This window comes from Benincasa hispida, unplaced genomic scaffold (assembly GCF_027475165.1).
Source record: "Benincasa hispida cultivar pf3 unplaced genomic scaffold, pf3_genome.v1.1 HicScf31, whole genome shotgun sequence".
NCBI classification, from domain to species: Eukaryota; Viridiplantae; Streptophyta; class Magnoliopsida; order Cucurbitales; family Cucurbitaceae; genus Benincasa; species Benincasa hispida.
In genome coordinates this window covers 16,144-36,475 of record NW_028326393.1, presented here as the reverse complement: position 1 = coordinate 36,475, position 20,332 = coordinate 16,144, and the positions used below count along the sequence as shown (strand labels likewise).

General features: G+C 35.5%; 1 protein-coding gene across 2 annotated transcripts; it reads left to right on the top strand.

The window, feature by feature from the left end:
* Positions 1-1,754: 1,754 nt before the first annotated feature.
* Positions 1,755-18,761, top strand: LOC150030325 (uncharacterized). 2 transcript variants are annotated; one of them, XM_090309824.1, is made up of 6 exons: positions 1,755-2,155; positions 4,797-4,891; positions 5,761-5,840; positions 5,941-5,997; positions 15,535-15,884; positions 16,741-18,761. In XM_090309824.1, the coding sequence occupies exons 1-6, from the start codon at positions 2,079-2,081 to the stop codon at positions 18,632-18,634; spliced, it is 2,553 nt and encodes an 850-aa protein (XP_090165950.1). In that variant the 5' UTR covers positions 1,755-2,078; the 3' UTR covers positions 18,635-18,761. The 2 variants fall into 2 exon arrangements, with proteins under 2 accessions (XP_090165950.1, XP_090165951.1); XM_090309825.1 differs by having other exon boundaries at positions 1,807-2,155; positions 15,575-15,884.
* Positions 18,762-20,332: the final 1,571 nt, after the last annotated feature.

Here is a 20,332-nt window from a genome sequence, read left to right as displayed (position 1 = left end):
ATTCAATACATGAAGGATTTCTCGATTTAGCAAAAAATGTATATAACAAAAATAAGTAGTTACAATAGTTTATTGTGAATGCCTTTTTTTTTTCCCGAAAGATGTTTCCAGTGAAACACCAGTTATTAGAATTATTTCCCTCTTCCCTATTGTCTTTCATTCTCTCTTCGATGGTTGAATTCAATACCACGAGAAGGGTTTGGAGAAACATTTACACACATTGATGATGGTTACCTTTGTATTTGGAGAAAAGATGGATTGCTCCTAAAATCTTTAATCCCCTCCACATTGATTAAGTACATGCACGAAGGTGTCTATTGAAAGAATGTTTGAGGGAAACATGTCCCTAAATAGATTTTTGATACGTAATGAAAGGATGTTTGTTAAAAAGGTGTCTTTACTTGAGGTTTTGATATGTGAGTTTAAATAACTAACTATTTAAGTCAAGGACGTGTTAGGGATCTAATTAAAAATGAGGGCAAATATTCTCCCCATTTTGCACATTTTAATATAGTATAGATATATACACATACAAATATATGCATAATACTTCTGCATTTGCGGAGAAGATCGACATCTCTAGTGAGGGTACTGGGATTTTAATCTTCAACCTTAAGTAATATAGTACATGTTAATTACAACTGAGTTATGCTCTAATATTCGTGAATGACAAAATGATTTTAATTCTATAGTATGGGCGGAGTGATTTTGAATTATTAAAATCATTTTTGTCACGTTCAAAATTACTTTTAATCATATTATTAATTACTCAAAATTAATTTAATATTTAATTTCACTTTAAAATAAATTTTTTATACAATCAAAATTGATTTTGAAGGATCAAAAACATATTTTTAACTTCTTTCTTTCGCCCTTAAATATTTCATTAGTACATATTTTACCCTCGTTATTGTCATCTTTTGTATAGATATATCTTTCATGCCCTATATTCCCCCCCCCCTTTTTTCTCAATTTAATTTTACATTCCCTTTTTACCACTAAATCTTTCGTTATTTCCTATTTTATCATGGTATCATTTCATATATTTTTATTAGTACTCCTATCTTTTTTTCTCTATGGAACCGTTTTTTTATTAATAAAGTATTAGTAAATTGAAATAACTAGTTTATCGTATCATTTGACAATGACAAAAATAAATCTTTTTGTTTTTTCATCTCCTCAATCTTATTTTATCAAAAAGCTAAAAACGGTCGGTAAATAATTTATCATTAGTTTTTTCTTCACATAACATTAACAACCTTAATTATACGATATTTAATGTTAGATTATTATAGGAAAAATACTCGGACACATCGCTATAATGTGACAAGTTTTTTTTTTTTTTTTTTTTTTTTTTTTTTTTTTAAATATATTTAAAAATATTTATCTTTTTATGATTTTAGTGGATGCATGAAGATGAACACCCAAATATTACTCTTAATGTAATATTCAAGTTTTTTCGACGAAATCAATATTTTGTTTCTAAGTAATTTTTTTTTTTAGTTTGAAAAATATAATTATTTACTAGTTATTTATTTGAAAACACATATAAATATAAAATAAAATTGTACTTGGATTTTTCATAAAAAATAGTAGATAATTTTTGACAATATCTTTTTTTTTTTTCCTAAATTTTTTTTATTATTTTGATTTCAAACCAAGTATTTATTAATTATTATTTTAAAATTACCCAAATATAAATAAGCCCTACTTGTGATTATCTATTAATATGTGAAAAAAAAAAAACCTGAGACATTTTAGGCATCTTAACCGTATACATACAAACTTCAACCAAAACCGCCCTTCATAAATTTACCTCCATTCTCGTTTCTCCAAAATTGATTGATTCCCTTTAATTTTGAGCTTCTCTCTCTGCATTTTTCTCCTTTTAAAGTTCCTACGTTTCAGCGCTTCATCGTCTTCTTCGCGAGCTTTCATTCATTCGTCTTTTCCGTTTTGCCTTCACTCCTTCTTTCTTCTTTCATCCCCTTCAGTTAGCTTTGATAGAGTGGAACACCATTCATAGATATTAATGCAATAGATTTCCTTCAGCTTCTTCAGTTTATTCTACCGGCGGAATGGCTAGCAGTGTGCAGAGGAGCCCTCGGTTGGATCAGATCCATGGCGAAATTCGCGACAGTTTTCGTGCCCTTCCGTATGTTCTTAACCAACGCCCTCTCTATTTTGTGATTGTTTCAGATTATATTGCCTTGTTGTATATATGCATTGAACGGTTCCAATGACAATGGTTTATGTCTCGTATGTAGTTATCAATTTTTATGTTCAGGGACCCTTCAAGCCTTTGATTCTGTTTGGTTCTCTCACACCTTTATTGAAGCGTGGTTTTGTGGATTAGAAGAGCCTTTTTTCCACCGTCAAATTAATGTTTATGAACAAAATTTTATTCACCGAATGGAGGGGGAGAAGAAGACCCCATTCCATCAATGGAGTTTAGGAAAAGACGTCCGGTTAGCACATTGATTCGTTAGGCTAGGCAGTGGACCTCGTTTTAAACTTTTTTTTTTGGGGGAAGAAATTTGAGTATTTCATTGATAAATTAAATGACCACCAAAGGTGCATTGGAAAAATGATCTTCAATCATGAAGAAAGACTATAATCTTTAAAAGGGTGTAAATAGTACCCAAATACAATGTATTACTATCAACAATAACCAAGTCTTTTAGGTTGACTGGAGGCGTCAAAAACTAGTTACAGTCTTTTGGAAAAAAAAAAGAAAAGAAAAGAAAAATTTTAGTAAAGGCTGTTTGAAAATGTATGCAAATCCTTTTTGAAAAAGGCAGTATATGAAGAGATGGCCTTGGGTCTCATAATCAGAGTTGCAAAGACAGCAGCGATTTGGGGAGAGACTGATCCAGCGGTGCTTTCTTCGAATTCTGTCCACTGTGTGAAGGTTGAATCCCATAGAAAAAATTTAATATGAAAGAGTCCCTTCCAAATCAGCTTGTATAAGTCTGGAGGATTCCTCTGTGATACAGTTGAAAGAGCATCGTTTATGTGATGTAGGACCTCTTGTCATTTGGATCTTTTTCTGTTCTTTGCATTCTTGGCAAGTCTTGTAGTTCTTGGTCCAGCTGACTTTGTTCTTTGGAACCTCTCGGTTATTCTGTTGTATTTTTAGTTGGTTGTATTTTATTTTAAAAGCTGTACAGCCTTTGCTGATTAGTTAGTCCAGCTGTCCAAGACTCTAACTTAGTTAGTTTCAGCCTATTTAAAGGGGTTGCTAACTTCATTAAATAGATATCTATTATTTCTTTGGAATTTTGGGAACTTCTCTCTGTCTTGATCATAATGATTATGTGGTCAAAATCCCAGATGTTTCAAGCATCCAAATCCATTTACCCTTGCCAGAATTAAGCTGGACGGTTGAGAGAATCAGATTCAGATCAATTTTAGCCTTAATTTTCTTCTTTTATAGGATATAGATACCATTTCATTGATTGATGAAATAGATTACAAAGGAATCCCCATCAGTGAGTAAAACTACAAAAATACTCTTCTAGTTTGTCATGAGGTCGGTAAGCTATATTTACAAAAGCACGGAAAAGGTTCACTCTAGTTAAAGAAGAAAAGATGTAGAATCAAGTAAAGATTGTATGCTTTGTTGTTAATCTGTGAAGAGGCGAGCATTTCTTTCTAGACATAAGTTCCAATAGAAAGCATAGATAAATTTTCTCCATAGGATTTTCCTCTCATTTTTGAACGGGTGTCTATTAAGGGGCCCATCAAGGAGGGTAAAGAAACCGTTAAGTCTCGTGAAGCAGAATTTGAAGGTCTTTTGTATGTAGTTCCAGAATGTTGTAGCCAAAGGATGTTGGTTTAATAAATGAATTTGAGTCTCTTGGCCACGTAGGGATGTGCATTCTCTACGCGGGGACATGGTTTGTGGATGTGCCCCTAATGGGGTGGGAATTGAGGGAGGGAGTGCGGAGTAACTTTTTTCATAAGCTTAATGGGGGACACCTATCTCCTCCCTATTTTACCCCTTTTTATATAATACAATTAATATTGTGATTATATATACATAACATTTAAAAAGTAAGATTTATTGTTCAATGAATTAGATAATTTTATATGTTTATCATCTCCATCCCATTTACCCCTTTTTTATATAATAAAATTACTAATGTGATTATATATGCATAATATTAAAATTTTAAGTTTTATTGTCTAATGACTTGGATGATTTTATATGTTTGAACTTTGAACTATAAAATGGAACATTTGGACTATGTATGTCCTTGCATTCTTTCATTTTTTTCTCAATGAACGTAGTTGTTTCTATAAAAAAAAAATGAACATTTGGACTATGTATATTGACAATTAGATAATTTGGTAGGTTAATTATTTTGTTTTTGTTAGGAGGATTAACAAATTTCTCTTTAAATGAGGATTCTCTATGGGAAAATAACCATTTAAATGATTTTTTGGGCGAAACATTTGGTGTTTAATTAAAAGAACTTAAAAGAATTTTTTTTTTATTGATTTGTAGAAATCGAATGAGAACTATGGATATATTTGCTTGTGGATATCCAATTGTTTTTTAAATTCATGGATTTATGGATGTAGCCTCTCTATCTCGGTAATTACACTTTTTTTGGGGTGATCAAACTTGGTTTGCACGATCTAACATTTTTGGTGATTGCATTTTAGAATTAGATAGCTTGAAATGTGAATTTCTCATTTTATATGTCATTGTATTCTTTCATTCTTTCTCAATGAAAGTTGTTTCTATCGGAAAAAAAGTGAATTTCTGGTGTTTTATGGCTGGAACACAGGTATATGAATACTCCTGCTAATAAGAGGGTAGAGCTGTTTGATGAGAGAGGCATTAATGAATCTACAACGGATGATAATGTTCAGATAACATCATGTAAGACTTTATATATGTGTGAAATCCATAAGCTTGTAGCTAAATATGCATATGTCCCTGTTGGAGGAATTTCTACCCATGGAATGCATGGGACTTCTATTTTTAATTTGGAATTTTCGTTTTAGAACTTTTTGTTTCCTAATATTACCAATCTCATTCTCAAGTTGACATACCAAGGAAGGATCTTCAACCACAGTAATTGTAATAAGAACTTCGTTTCCATCTATCACTCTGTTCTTATTGGCCTAAATGCTCAGCTTTGCTTTTCTTGGTTATATGGTTCCATTAGCCAGTTTTGTGAAATTCTCCATTCTTTCATCAGCTCTCTGTTTTTCTCCCCTTTATTTTTTAACTTCAAACAATTAATTAGTTGTTTCCTGTTTCAACCCATTCATGTAATTTGTTCACAATAACTACGCAATTTTTGTTTACAATTATATTTCTGCGGTTTTGATATGTTTGGCGTGATATAAATCTTATAATATAATACACTTGACTCGAAGGAATTAGAATGTTGTTCCCTATTTTATATTTAGTAGATTAAAGGATAGGTTTGCATTGCAATCCAGGCTTGAGGACTCAATAATTGAAATGTAGGTAAAAAGAAACAATGGCTTTGGTTCCAAATTTCAGTCTTCCAGATATGTTCAAAACTCAAGTATTAAATATGGTTTATTGTGGAGTGGTAAATTTCTGTATTGCTAAATTATAGGAGGCAGAAGGGAGAAAAAATATGACTATACTTGTGGGAACTATGCTTTCTTTGAGTTTTTTGTTGTATATGTGAGTGTTGAAATGTGATAGAATTTTCAAATATCCTATTTTCTTCTATATGTTTCACATTCTATTGGCATATTTTTGTGCTGTAGCAATAATAAGTCAAGAACTGAACAATGTTGGGGAGAAGACAATGGATGATAGTGATCCTGCGATTGAAAGCTCTAAAATGGTGACATTTTTAATGCACTTGCTTTCTCATTTTGTTGTTGTTGTTGTGTTTATTTATTTTTTTGGGTACCATTTTTCCTAATGCAAAGTTTGATCTTTAGGTAGTTGAACAAACCATGGAAATGGGACGGCAATCTGCTTTTACATTAGAAGACCAAGTAAGTATATAAATTCACGATTCTCTTAAAAAGAAGTATACCATTAGTCTAGCTCTATTGACTAGAGCCCTTTTAGGGGTTGTTTGGCCCCCAACTTCAAGTGGGTGGAGTGGGATATTATAGCCCACTCCACATTTGAGGCTCCAATTATAATATTTGGTGTTTCTAACTATTATTTATAGCTTACGATTAACTACAATATTATTATTTTAAATCCCTCTTTGTTACAATGTTTACTAATTTTTGTTCATTTTCTCTTTCCCTCTTTGTTAAAGTATTTACTATTTCTCACTCGGACTAAAATAGTTTGTATCCCAAACACAAACTGTTACAATCCACTAACTATAACAGCCAACTCAGAGCCTCAAATGCTCCCTCAATATTTTTATTTTATGACTCGGTTTAATGTTCTCACGATGCAAATGCATTACGTCTAGTGTACATGTCAAGTTTTATATTACATCACCAATCAACCAAAAAGCTTAAGTTGGTAGATTACATTTCTGGTAAATTTATTTATATCAATAAACTTCAACATGTCTCCTCACTTGTGAGTTTGAAGAAGATCCAACAAGTGGAAATCAATATTAATTGGGAAGGATATGAGATTATAAGGGTTCAAATATAGGATCTTTTGTTATGATTTGTCATTCGATGTTAAATCACCAATCAACACAAAAGCTTAAGTTGGTGGGTTACAGAAAATTTAATTATATCAACATACTTCAACATTTTAATGTAGTGAGACATAAATTAGTGTTTTCAAGGCAAGAGGCGGAGACGACCTTGGGTCATTGTGCCTTGAAGGTAGCCAGGGCTAGCACCTTCAACTAGATGCTCATCTGGCTGCGCCTTTTATTGCTCCATTGTTCCTTCACCATGTATGCAGGCGAACCATGTCTTTTCTTCTTCTTCTTTTAATATTTTGTAATAATTGAGAAATAGAAGAGTTGGGAGAAGAAAAATAATAATACGAAGAGAAGAAGATTTAGAAAGTTAGGAAAGCAAAGAAAATGGTGAAGAATAGGAAAGAAGATACAAAAGAAGTAGGAAACAGTAGAACAGTGAAAAACAGTAGTATGAAGAAGAAAAATAAGAGGAAGAAGAAGATGAAAAGTCTGAAGTTATGAAAATGCACCTTCATTTGCCCATTAATGTTTGAAGCACGACACTGAAGAGAGGTTGTTGTATGCTGCATGCAGTATCTCCTTCCATGGTTGACAGATGGCCATCTATTTATCTTTTCCAATCAATCTCTTGGTAATATTATTTTTTAATTAATATTCTTGTCTTCGTGGTTGAAAAATAAAAGTCTACTAATGAAATAGATGGCATTATTTAAAGCATGTTTTGTTTAATTGTCATAGGCTCCTCTAACGGCACAAATATGTATGTTTTTTTCCTTGATTATGTTAGTCTAATTTTATCTGAATGTTAAATAGCTTAGATAGATATTTTTGTATTTCGAGAACTAAACTGCCCTTGTTCTTATTGGAGTATATATATGGTCTTAAGATCAATCAAGGAAAGAGTTTAGTCATTGGCTTTAATTGTGATCCATTTAAGGCTTCGAGATGGGCCAAATGGCTGCTTGTTATGAAGGAGAATTTTCACAATTGAGTACTTGGGCCATATTGGACCAGGCCAAGGAGTCTTAGCTGATCCATCGAAAATTGAGGTAATTGTGCAATGGCGAACATCACAAAACATTAAGGAACTACGTTGGTTTCTTGACTTGATTGGGTATTATGGAAAGTTTGTGGCACATTATATTGTGCTTGGCAACAATCATAGGTTGGCCTAGTGGTAATGGGAACATAAAAAAAAGGCCAAACGGCTAGGGTCATGGGTTCAATCCATGGTGACCACCTACCTAGGAGTTAATATCCTACGGGTTTCTTGACACCCAAATGTTGTAGGGTCAGGCGGGTTGTCCGTGAGATTTGTCGAGGTATGCGTATACTGACCTAGACACTCACGGATATTTAAAAAAAAAAATACTGCAGTATGCTTGGCTTTTCCTACAACTCAATTTCTAAAAAAAAGTAATTTGTCTTTAGAGTAATATAGTGCAAGATGCCTTTGATAAACCCAAAAAAGCAACAACTACTCTTCCAGCCTTCCAAATTTCTCTAAGCAATTCATCATAGAATCAAATGCTTTTGGGGTTGGTTTGGTTGCTGTGCTAATTCAACAAGACCAACAACCTCTAGCATTTTTTAGTTACGCTTTACCTTCTGTCCATTAACCAACCCCCCCTTTTTAACTATTTATTTATAGACACCACTTTCTGAGATAAAAATGAAAGAATATAGGGCATACAAAAACCAAACCTCACCGAAAGAGAAAAGAAGCCCTCCAAAAGAAGGGTCTCCAACTATACAAAATAGAACCTATAAAGTAGAGATGACGCCTCTGTAGTTAGAAGTTTGTGGGTTGTATGATTAGAAGGCTTTGAAGTTTTTGCTTAATCAAAGGGGTTAGTAGTAGGTGAAGATCAACGTTGGATAATATTGAAATAGAAGAAAAGAAGACGACACAAGGAGTTTACGTGGAAAACCCTAATTCAGGGAAGGAAAACCACGGTAGAAAAGGACTTATTATTTAATGTCATACCTACAATAAACCCAACCTCAGATATATATAGAATGAGGTGAAACCCTAATTTAGCAAATATAGCATAAATTACAAAAATGCCCTTAGGGCTAATTCAACGTATTTCAACACTCCCCCTCAAGTTGGGACATAGATATCGGCAAGACCCAACTTGCTAATACAAGCTTCAAACGTCTGTCTCGATAACCCTTTCATAAAAACATCTGCAATCTGTTGGACTGAAGGTACATAGGGAATACAAATAGCTTTGCGGTCTAACTTTTCTTTAATAAAATGCCTGTCAATTTTCACATGTTTCGTTCTATCATGTTGCACGGGATTATTCGCAATACTGATGGCAGCCTTATTATCACAATACAGCTTCATAGGCCCCGGACTACTCTCGTGAAGATTAGATAAAACTTTCTGCAACCAGATTTCTTCACACACTCCCAGATTCATAGCTCTATACTCTGCCTCAGCACTACTTCTGGCCATTACACCTTGTTTTTTACTCCGCCAAGTTACCAAATTTCCCCATACAAAGGTACAATACCCTGAGGTTGACCTTCTATCAGTCACAGATCCGGCCCAATCTGAGTCAGTATATGCCTCGATGCTCCGTGTGCCATGTTTCCTGAACACCAAGCCCTTCCTAGGGGTGGACTTTAGATATCTCAAAATTTGAGTCACAGCTTCCATGTGCTCCTCATATGGACTCTGCATGAACTGACTTACTACACTCACAAGCATAGGAGATGTCGGGCCTAATATGAGACAAGTAAATCAGTTTTCCTATTAAGCGTTGATACCTCTCCTTATTCACAGGAACTCCTTCCAAAATACTTTTCAGTTTGCTATTGACCTCAATAGGAGTGTCAATAGGTTTGCATCCAGTCATTCCTGTTTCCTTTAACAAGTCCAGAGTGTACTTTCGCTGAGATACAAATATTCCTGCTTTTGATCTTGTCACTTCCATCCCTAGAAAATACCTTAAACTACCAAGATCCTTGATTTCAAATTCACCTGCCATCCTCTGTTAGCTTAGCAATTTCTGTCGTGTCATCCCCTGATAGGATGATGTCATCAACATACACTACCAACATAACAATCTTTCCTAAGGGTGATTTTTTGGTAAACAAGGTATGATCAGAATGCCTCTGAACAAATCCTTGGGACTTAACAAACACGGTGAACCTATCAAACCATGCCCTAGGGGACTGCTTCAACCCATATAAAGACTTCCTGAGTTTGCAAACATGATTCCCAAACTTAGCTTCGAAACCTGGAGGTGGACTCATATAAACTTCCTCTTCCAACTCACCATTTAGGAATGCGTTCTTTACATCTAGTTGATGTAGGGGTCAATCTTTATTTACGGCGACAGACAGAAGAACACGAATCGTGTTTAACTTAGCCACTGGGGAAAAAGTTTCTGAATAATCAATCCCATATGTCTGAGTGAACCCTTTAGCAACTAACCTGGCTTTATACCTCTCGAGTGTTCCGTCAAACTTATACTTCATTGTGAACACCCATTTGCAACCAACTGTTTTGTGACCTCTAGGGAGAGCTACTAACTTCCAAGTCTTATTTGCCTCAAGAGCTCTCATTTCCTCCATTATTGCTGCTTTCCACTCAGGAACTTCCATGGCCGCATGTACACAGGTAGGTATTGCTAGAGCATCCAGCTGAGTAGTAAAAGCCTTAAAACCAGGAGATAAGTTACTATAGGTCAGAAAACTATGCAAAGGGTATTTTGTACATGACCTGGTTCCCTTTCTCAGAGCAATTGGCATATCCAGAGTGGTATCATAGTTGTTAGTTTTTGTCTGTCCCTCTTCAGTATCAGACTTTTGAGACAATTCTGCATCTTCTTGAGGATCTTTCAGCACCTCATTACCTCCTGAAGTTTCAACCTTCTATGAGCTCTTTTCATCATTTTCTATGTTCCCAGACTTTTCTTCAAGACTCTCCTCTGAAACAACAGGATCTTGAACTTGAGCTGGTTTCGATGCTTGGACACTTTCCGATGGAACACCAGAGGTTTCTTGAATTTCTTTTCTGAGATTCTTCCTATAGTATGTTATCCAGGGCACTTGTCTAGTAGGAAGAACCGACACGGGAACAACAAGAGCAGAATAAGGTTCAAGACTAGGTAGACTGGGAATAACAAGAGCAAAGTTAGGTTCAAGACTAGGTAGACTAGGTCCAGGAACATTGGGGCTAGGCTCAGGTTCAAGAATATTAGGACTGGGCTCAAGATTGAGGCTAATGGGTACGGAGTATGTGGAACTGTTAGTCTCTTCATTCGTGGTCTCCCCCTGAAGATGACTAACGGGAAAGAACGGTTTATCTTCAAGGAACGTGATATCCAAAGTGACAAAATATTTTCTGGAAGATGGATGAAAGCATTTATAGCCTCGTTGATGAAGGGGATACCTGACAAACACACATTTTTTAGCTCATGGAGCAAACTTAGTCCGGTGTAGACCATGAGTATGAACAAAGGTTGTACACCCAAACACACGAAAAGGAACCTCAGGAATAAGACGGATAGACTGATAGGACTCTTTGAAGCACTCAAGAGGGGTTTGAAACTTTAGAACTCGTGAAGACATTCTATTAATTAGATGAGTTGCGGTAAGAATCGCATCTACCCACAGGTACGAAGGGAGAGACGCTGGAATTATCAAGGAATGAGCAACTTCAATGAGAGGGCGATTTTTTCGTTCAGCCACCCCATTTTGTTGTGGAGGATATGCACACGAGTTTTGATGGATGATCCCTTTTGACACTAGGAATTCCTGGAAGGTGTGGTTGACAAACTCACAACCATTGTCACTCCGAAGAATGGCAATCTTTGTGTTGAACTGTGTTAATACAGTGGTATAGAACTGTTTGAAGGTAGATAAAACCTCAGACTTATCAGCAAGGAGATATACCCATGTAAGTCGGGTATGGTCAACGATGAAAATTACAAACCACCGTTTACCAGACAGGGTAGAGATGCTTGAGGGACCCCAAACATCATTGTGGACCAGGTGAAAAGGTTGGGTAGGTTTATAGGGCTGAGAAACAAACGACACGCGAGGTTGTTTAGCACGTATACAGACATCAAGATAATGAAGAAACATTCACATTATGGAATAAATGAGGAAATATATATCGCATATATTGAAAACTAGGATGTCCAAGACGAAAATGCCACAATAAATAATTTGTTTCAGACATAGTAAACGAAGATAAAAGACTAGTCCTAAACAAGCTTTTGGAGGAAGCATCTGCAGAAAGGAAATATAGGCCTCTGTCATATCGGGCAGTGCCAATCGTCTTCCCCGAGCTCAAGTCCTGAAACAAAGCGGTATCTGGTGAGAAGACAACTCTACAGTTCAAATCTTTTGTTATTTTGCTTATTGATCATAAGTTGTAAGAAATTTTGGTTACATGTAAGACATTTTGCAGAGTTAATCCCTGAAATGGTGACAGTCTACCTTTTCCAGCAATAGGAGCGAAGGACCCATCCGCAATTCGAATCCTCTCATTTCTAGTGCTTGGATAGTATGAGAGAAACCGGTCGGATGAGCCATCAAGTGAATGGAAGGACCGAAGAATGATGCACTTTCCTTTGAGTATAGTATTGGAGTTAAGATGCTATAAAACAATTCTTTATCTCTTGATTGCTTAAGGACTTAGAAGATTCAATAGCCTTAAGGAAATCACCAAAATGCATCACGTGAGTGATCACATTAGGCATCTTAGTTTTCTTTTGAAGCATGCAAAAAATCTTGTTGTTGACCTAGTAAATTATCAAAAGGTGGTGAACAACTGCAAAATCCTTTGCCTCCGGTTTCTCTCCGTTCATACCTCAATTCATTTACGAAATGGAATCCCAGATCAAACACGATGTGGTGGTGAAGGTAATGGGTCGAACAAGATCAAGAGGTTAGCTGACTCAAGTGAGAGTCAAGTTTCTCGATCAGAATCGTTACATCATGAGAAATGTCAAGGCACCTGTGAGGGAAGGTGACATTCTTACCCTTATGGAGTCTGAAAAGGTGGTGAACAACTATGCTGAGGAGACTTTTCATCTTCAATTACTGAGCTATTTTGAATGATGTCCATTAGTTTCGAAAAACCTTTTAGTTTCAAAGTGCCTATATAAGACATTGAAGGAACATCAATTAGAGTTATATCTGCATATTTATGGCCCTTGTATTATTTCATTTTCTCTCAATGAAAGCAATTGTTTCTATAAAAAATATTGGAGTGACATCTGCGAATCAAAGGAAATATTTTCACTTTCTGGATCCTTATTTTTAATTGTATGAAACCACAAAGTTCTTTTGAACTTCAATATAAGATGTGCTACAATCTAACAAATTTAGGATCTTAGATGAAACATGAATCAAACGACTAAAGTAGTGACGTAGACTTTCCAAATTGACACTTCCAGAGAAGGCGATCCAGGTTTCCCCCCACCTTTTGACAAAGGATATAACATAAAGGGCCCAATAACACAAAGGCATCTTACAAGCATCCAATGTGTTCACACACTGAGTAACACTTGTCAAGAAAAGAATTTAACTTTTTTTGGAATCTTAATCCTCCATAAAACATCAAAGATCGACTCACAAGTAGGAGAGGGGTCCAATAAAATCCTAAAGAAAGACTTAGACTAGAATCCCTTTAAAGGATTAGGACTCCAAATTCGAATATCTCGTCTCCTTTGCGAAAAGTTGAAACCCTCAAGTAGAGTAAGAAAAGAGGTCATCTTTTGGGCACAGGATGACGAAAACTGAAGGAAAAAGACATGGAATTCCCAGATCAAACTAGAAAATTAGACACATGAAGGTTTTTGAAGGAGGACAGGTGAAATAATCGAGGAAATGCAGAGGAGAGAGGTCTATTACCCCAATGATCTTCCTAGAAATGTTTTTCACCCACAACACAAAAAACAAGATGGGAGCTCAAATCGAAGGAAAAATTTATCATTCATAAAAGGATTAAGTGAAAAAATGATTTCAGAGTGGACCACATTGGGCCTCTGAATATCTTTCCAATCATCATGCACATTCAACAGAAAACCACTAACAAATAATTCGAGTTTAAATCCAGCAACTTCTTTATCTTTTCTTACCCCAAAAGAGGATTTGGAGAACAAATTCGTAACTGCTGATGGAAGAGAAGGTGGGATGAGTGAATTCACAATATCTATATAGCCATTAGGATTGCACTTCCAAAAATTGAGAATCTTTCAAGCCAAGCTTCTCGATAAAGTTCCTCAACATATCCCAAAATGTAAACCAACCATGCTTTAAGAAACCACCAGAAATACTAATCACCTTCCTTCCAGCCGATATTGGCCACACAATACAAAAAATAATTGACCCGAAAGAAAATCAGCATTTCTGAATTCGGGTTTTCTCCAGGGTCGCATCTCATATATGGGCTGCATCTCCAAATCCATGGTTGAAATGATGTTTCAACTCGTATCTTAGATTTTCTCTGAGCAATATAGAGATGAAGGTGATTGTTCCAATCCAAGCATACTCTAACTTTGGAGTTGTACTAAAAAAAAAAAAAAAAAAGAACATTGGCGTTCTTAAGATTGAGCCACTAAATTGAAGAAATCCTTGCTGATAATTGGTCCGAAAGAAATCAGCGTCATCCAAGATAAATCATTAGCATGGATGGATCGTTTTGAAACTGCTAGGATTAATACTTCTTCCTGGTGCTCTCTTTCCAGTTATAGAATTTTCTATTCAAAATTTATGCTTAAATTGGAATGACTTTGTTTTTCCAACATAGTTTATTTATTTAGCGCAATGTTGTCTTAGTACTTCTTTTGCATTTGTTTACTTGTTATTGTTTTAGTTGAGCATTAGTTTCCTTTCATTCTTTCAATGAAAATTTGTTTCCGTTTAAAAAAATATCTGAAAGGGCTCTATAGTCCATCCATTGATCAAAATATGATTGAACCACTATAAAAGAAGGTGCACCTTATTGGTATTGGTAGTAACTATCAATTGATTCAGTTCTTTAAAGTCATTCTTAACCATAGTTTCATATCCTCAAGGCTCCTTTCATTCGAAATTTTGAATGTAGTCTAAATTCATTTATGTCCTTCTCCTCTACTTGGGCTTTAGCTACATGGGCTTTGCTTTTTTGAAGTCAAAGCCATGAAATGCACCAATGTATGCTTTCGTCAGCATCTTCCCTGTGAGCTTCAACAAAGACTTCTCTAATATTATGTTTCATTAAGTGACGGTTCAGTTGTAAGGACTCTTTCTCTTACCTTGTCTAGGTTTTTATTAATGGTTGCATTTCTCCATCCAGTGGCATCATGCAAACTGTTGCCAATATTTAACTATTGAAGAATCGAATCACAGGGTCACGATCACCCCCGATTACTTCCATTAGCTCTTGATCATGTTAAGGATGGGTAAATTAACTAACGACCATCATATTGGTGCCTCAGTTCTACTGTAAGAAATATACTGCATCATGCACAGAATTTTCTATTGAACCAAATTTGCATTTTACTGTCATTTTTGGTTGGTCACTTTTGTAAATGTAGCTTGACTTCATATCCCGCCTCTGTTTTTCTTTAAGATTTAGACTCATGGTTTTAGGAGCACACATACTTATTGATTCATAATGATAATGGTCATTTTATACTGTTGAGGGTCTAAATTTTGCAAAATGACCATGAATTTAGTATGAAAAAGTCAAACATTTTGTCAAGCATGTAAATTTGTTACTTGGTATGACGTATGAGCACATTCTCAATGTTAATATCGTTCCTTATCTGGTTGCTGTTTTCTGCTCTTAATTTTGTGTCCTGTGTTTTGCTAATAATATTTTCTTCTGATTAATTTTGACGTAAGATATTTTGATTATTGGGTATTGTTTATAATGTTATCATGTGTAATTGCTTAGGCCACAGCTACGAAGAAAATAATTGCTATATGCCAATCAGGTGGTGAGTTTGTGAAAAACAAAGATGGATCCCTGTCTTACAATGGGGGTGAGGCCTATGCTATAGATATCGATCAACAAACAAATTTGGATGATTTCAAGACAGAAGTAGCAGAAATGTTTAGTTGTAGTATAGATACAATGTCTATCAAGTATTTTCTTCCTGCTAACAAGAAAACCCTCATCTCAATATCCAAGGACAAGGATTTAAAGCGGATGATAAACTTTTTAAAGGATTCTATCACGGTTGATGTGTTTATCTTGTCAGAGGAAGCTGCTGCTCGGAATTTATCTAATATGCCTGCTAGTAGGTAGTTAATCAATGAGTCATGTTTATTTTCTTTACTTATTCTGTTTCATCCATTTTGCTTTATTTTTAAATCTGCCCAAACCCCCTCATTCTCATCGCTCAATTTAGTACTTATTTGTCTGTAATATTAGTGAGTGGCACACCAGATTTGCTCTTTATCCTTTTTCTAGCGGGAGTTCCTTCTGTAATTCCTATTCTCTTCATTGAGGATTCTTCAAGCTCCCATTCCTCAATAAGTTCCTTTTTCATTTAAAATGTTGTCTTTAAAAATAGTTGGAATTTGAATTGCTACCTAGGGGAATGGAAGTTATTGTTCTCTTGTCACACATTCTAACAAAATTCTCCCATTAGATATTTTGTGGCTTGGTTAGGGATTGTTTATAAATGATTTTGTATTTTTGAAAATTATAAACATTATTGAGTATCATAGAATTTGGCAATTATAGATACCTATTGAATAAATACTAAAAGTTGAAAGATTTGGGCCATCAATGTTTGTTCTATTTAATGTTCATATTCATTTTTTGTCCAGTAATCACGGTTTCTTATACTTCTATATACTAAAGTTAAGGAAATTATTTTTTCTATGGGTATAATTAACGATTATGAATTTCAATTTAAATACAAAGAATATGTTGGGGTTTGAGCGTGTCCTGTAATTTCTTTTTTCCTTTTTTCTTGGATTGGTATGTTTTTCTTTTCTAGAAGTTTTTATATATAATGGTAACATATTTAAATTTAATTATTACTGCAAACTTCTAGTAAATTAATTAACCCCCCCCGGAGCATTTAATATATAGTGTGGCCCATATAAGGCATTTTCCCTTAATTTTGTGACGCGACCTTTAAAAATGCAGGTCAAGTAGAACAACAGTTTCTGAGGCAGTAGTTCCTGTAGTTGAGCCTGAAGATGTTGCTGTTGAGACTATGATCGCTATTGATCAGATTGGTATGGACATGTCCAATGAAGTCCCTTTAATTTGTGTTCCTGCAGGGTCCAATGATGAAAAACATCGAAAAGCTGCACAACAATGGGAAAATGCCATTATTGGTGTAGACCAAAGATTTAACAGCTTCAGCGAATTCCGAGAAGCCTTGCATAAGTACTCAATTGCACATGGTTTTGCTTACCGGTATAAGAAAAATGACAGCCATCGTGTCACTGTTAAATGCAAATACCAAGGTTGTCCATGGCGAATATATGCCTCAAGGCTGTCTACTACCCAACTGATTTGTATTAAAAAAATGAACACAAATCATTCATGTGAAGGGGCTGCTGCTAAAGCCGGGTATCGGGCTACTAGGGGATGGGTGGGAAATATCATAAAGGAAAAATTAAAAGTCTCCCCAAACTACAAACCAAAAGATATTGCAGATGACATAAAACGAGAATATGGAATTCAATTGAACTATTCACAGGCATGGCGTGCGAAAGAGATAGCAAGAGAGCAGCTCCAAGGCTCCTACAAGGAAGCATATAATCAGTTGCCATACTTTTGTGAGAAGATCAAAGAAACTAACCCTGGAAGTGTTGCTTCATTCACCACTAAAGATGACTCAAGCTTTCATCGTCTATTTGTGTCATTTCATGCATCAATTTCTGGTTTCCAGCAAGGTTGTCGGCCTCTTCTTTTCCTTGATAGTACTCCATTGAACTCAAAGTATCAGGGTTTTTTTTTTACTGCCACCGCTGTAGATGGGGAAGATGGCATATTTCCAGCAGCTTTCGCTGTTGTAGATGCTGAGACAGAAGAAAATTGGCATTGGTTTTTACTGGAACTGAAATCTGCAGTGAAGAGGTCAGAGCAGATTACGTTTGTAGCAGATTTTCAGAATGGACTGAACAAGTTTTTGGGTGAAATATTTGACAAGTCATACCATAGCTACTGTTTGCGCCATCTAGCTGAAAAGCTTAACAACGATTTAAAGGGCCAATTTTCTCATGAGGCCAGGCGATTTATGATTAATGATTTTTATGCTGCTGCTCTTGCATCTAAACTTGAGGATTTCCAGCGCTGTGCTGAAAGCATAAAAGGAATTTCACCCGATGCTTACAATTGGATCATACAAAGTGAACCAGAGCATTGGGCAAATGCATTCTTTGGAGGAGCAAGGTATAACCATATCACATCAAATTTTGGACAGCAGTTCTACAGTTCCATATCTGAAGCACATGAATTGCCTATAACACAGATGATTGATGTTTTACGGGGTAAAATGATGGAAACAATATATAGACGCAGGGTTGAATCAGACCAATGGACGACAAAATTAACACCAGCCAATGAGGAAAAGTTACAAAAAGAAACATCAATTGCGCGGTCATTTCAGGTTTCACTATCCCATGGAAGCACATTTGAGGTTCGTGGGGAATCTGTTGACATTGTTGATGTTGATCATTGGGATTGTAGCTGTAAGGGATGGCAGCTTACTGGTTTGCCTTGTTGCCATGCTATTGCTGTCATTGAATGCATTGGTAGGAGCCCATATGATTATTGCCCCAGATATTTCACAGTTGAGAGTTACCGCCTAACTTATGCCGAGTCAATACATCCTATTCCAAATGTGGACAGACTAATCCTGGGTGAATCCACTCAGGCAATAGTTACAGTAACCCCTCCACCTACTAGAAGACCACCAGGTCGTCCAAAGATGAAGCAGAATGAATCATTAGAAGTAGTTAAGCGTCAGCTCCAATGTAGCAAGTGTAAAGGCCTTGGCCACAATAAAAAGACATGCAAAGATTCTTAGCTTCATTTTAGGAATTCCAAATAGGTAATTACTCTTTAACTTCTTTTCCCTAATTGTTAATATTTACTTGTTGCCATCTATGATTTATCTCATGCTTAAGCTATTTGAAATTTCTTAGTTGATTTCACATACTTCATCTTGCTGCTTTTATATATATATATATAATGAATAAGCCAAGCTTTCATTGAGATCAAATGGGAGAATACATAGAGGATGCAAAAAACCGACCCCAAAAAGAGTCCAACTATCCTTAAAAGGGGCTGTAATCAAAGAAAATATGACCTAGAGGGTAATGAAAAAAGATTTACAAACAGAGGTCCAATGGGAGGTGTGAAAAGGGACCACACCTCACTCCACCTTACTCCAAGGTCTCTCAAGCCCTCTAAAAGATCTATTTGTTCATTTCCCATAAGGCCCATAAAATAGTTCAAACATTTGCAATTTACAAGAAATGACCCTTTTCCACAGAAAGGGGATAGAAATCTATTTTTCTAATATATTGAGTACAGATTATATAGAACATTCCTCTGTGACTGTGAATTATTGTTTTGTAGATCATTTCAGTTGTAATGGAATGTAGATAAGTTTTTTTGTTTGTTTATTTATTTTATTAGTTTTATTTTTTTAAGTGTGGAACATGGAAAAGTAAATGGTAGTATCTTGTCAATATTTCGGCTATTTGGATGGCTACTTCAAAACTTCATTGACAAGTTTGATGAGGAGTTCGCATTTGGTGTGTAGGGACTGCAATCTTTTTTTGTTTTCTTTTCAAAATGTTAAGTTATTGGCTTTGTTGGAACCAGAAGTGGGATAATGGTATTGTGCAGATTTTGTACATATGGGCTTCACTACCTTTCTTTATTTTCCAATCAACTTTGCACAGGTTGGGGTGGTTGTCTACCTTATGTTGAAGGATTTATACTACCTTTTTGACTGAATATTCACCCTGTTTCCATTGTGTAAGATCATATTACAAATCTTACTGTCTTCAGGTTGAAAGGAGGCCACCTCTTCGTCATATTTCTTACTGCGAATTGACCTTCATTTTCATCTTCACTGACATTCATTGGACAGTAAGATTTGTAACGTGATCCTACACATGGGTACTTTTATTACATCATACTCATGGTTATTTATGTGCAAGTTAAAGTTTGTATCCGAGGAAAAAGTTGTAGGGAGTAGTAAGCATAGCTTTTCCAAATAAAGAGTTCTGGTTGGCTACTAGTTAAAAATGGAAAATTACATGAAAAAGTAGAAGGTAATCTAAAAGAAGTCTGATTGAAGCAGATCATCTGAGTGGGTGTAGAATTTAGAAGAACGAACCGGGAGTACTAAAATAAGCGACTTGGCAATGGCAGCAGGATATCATTTTGGCATGATACTTGGCTGAATATCTCTCCTTTGAGTTCTCTTTTCCCAAGCTTACTCAGAATTACTTCTAATCCCAAAGGCTCGGTCCTTGATCATTGGGATTTAGCTACTCTATCATGGTCAATCACTTCTAAAAGATTTTTGAATGACGATGAAAGGCTGGAGTTTTAACGATTATTGGCATCTTTAGAGGGTCAAAAAGAGTGGTTAATAAACAGGATTCTAGAAGCTAGAAATTGGATTCTTCAGGTTCGTTTTTAGTTTAGTCTCATTTCCGGCATTTGGTTGCCTCTCCTCCCATGAATAAGAAGCTGTATAAAGATTTGT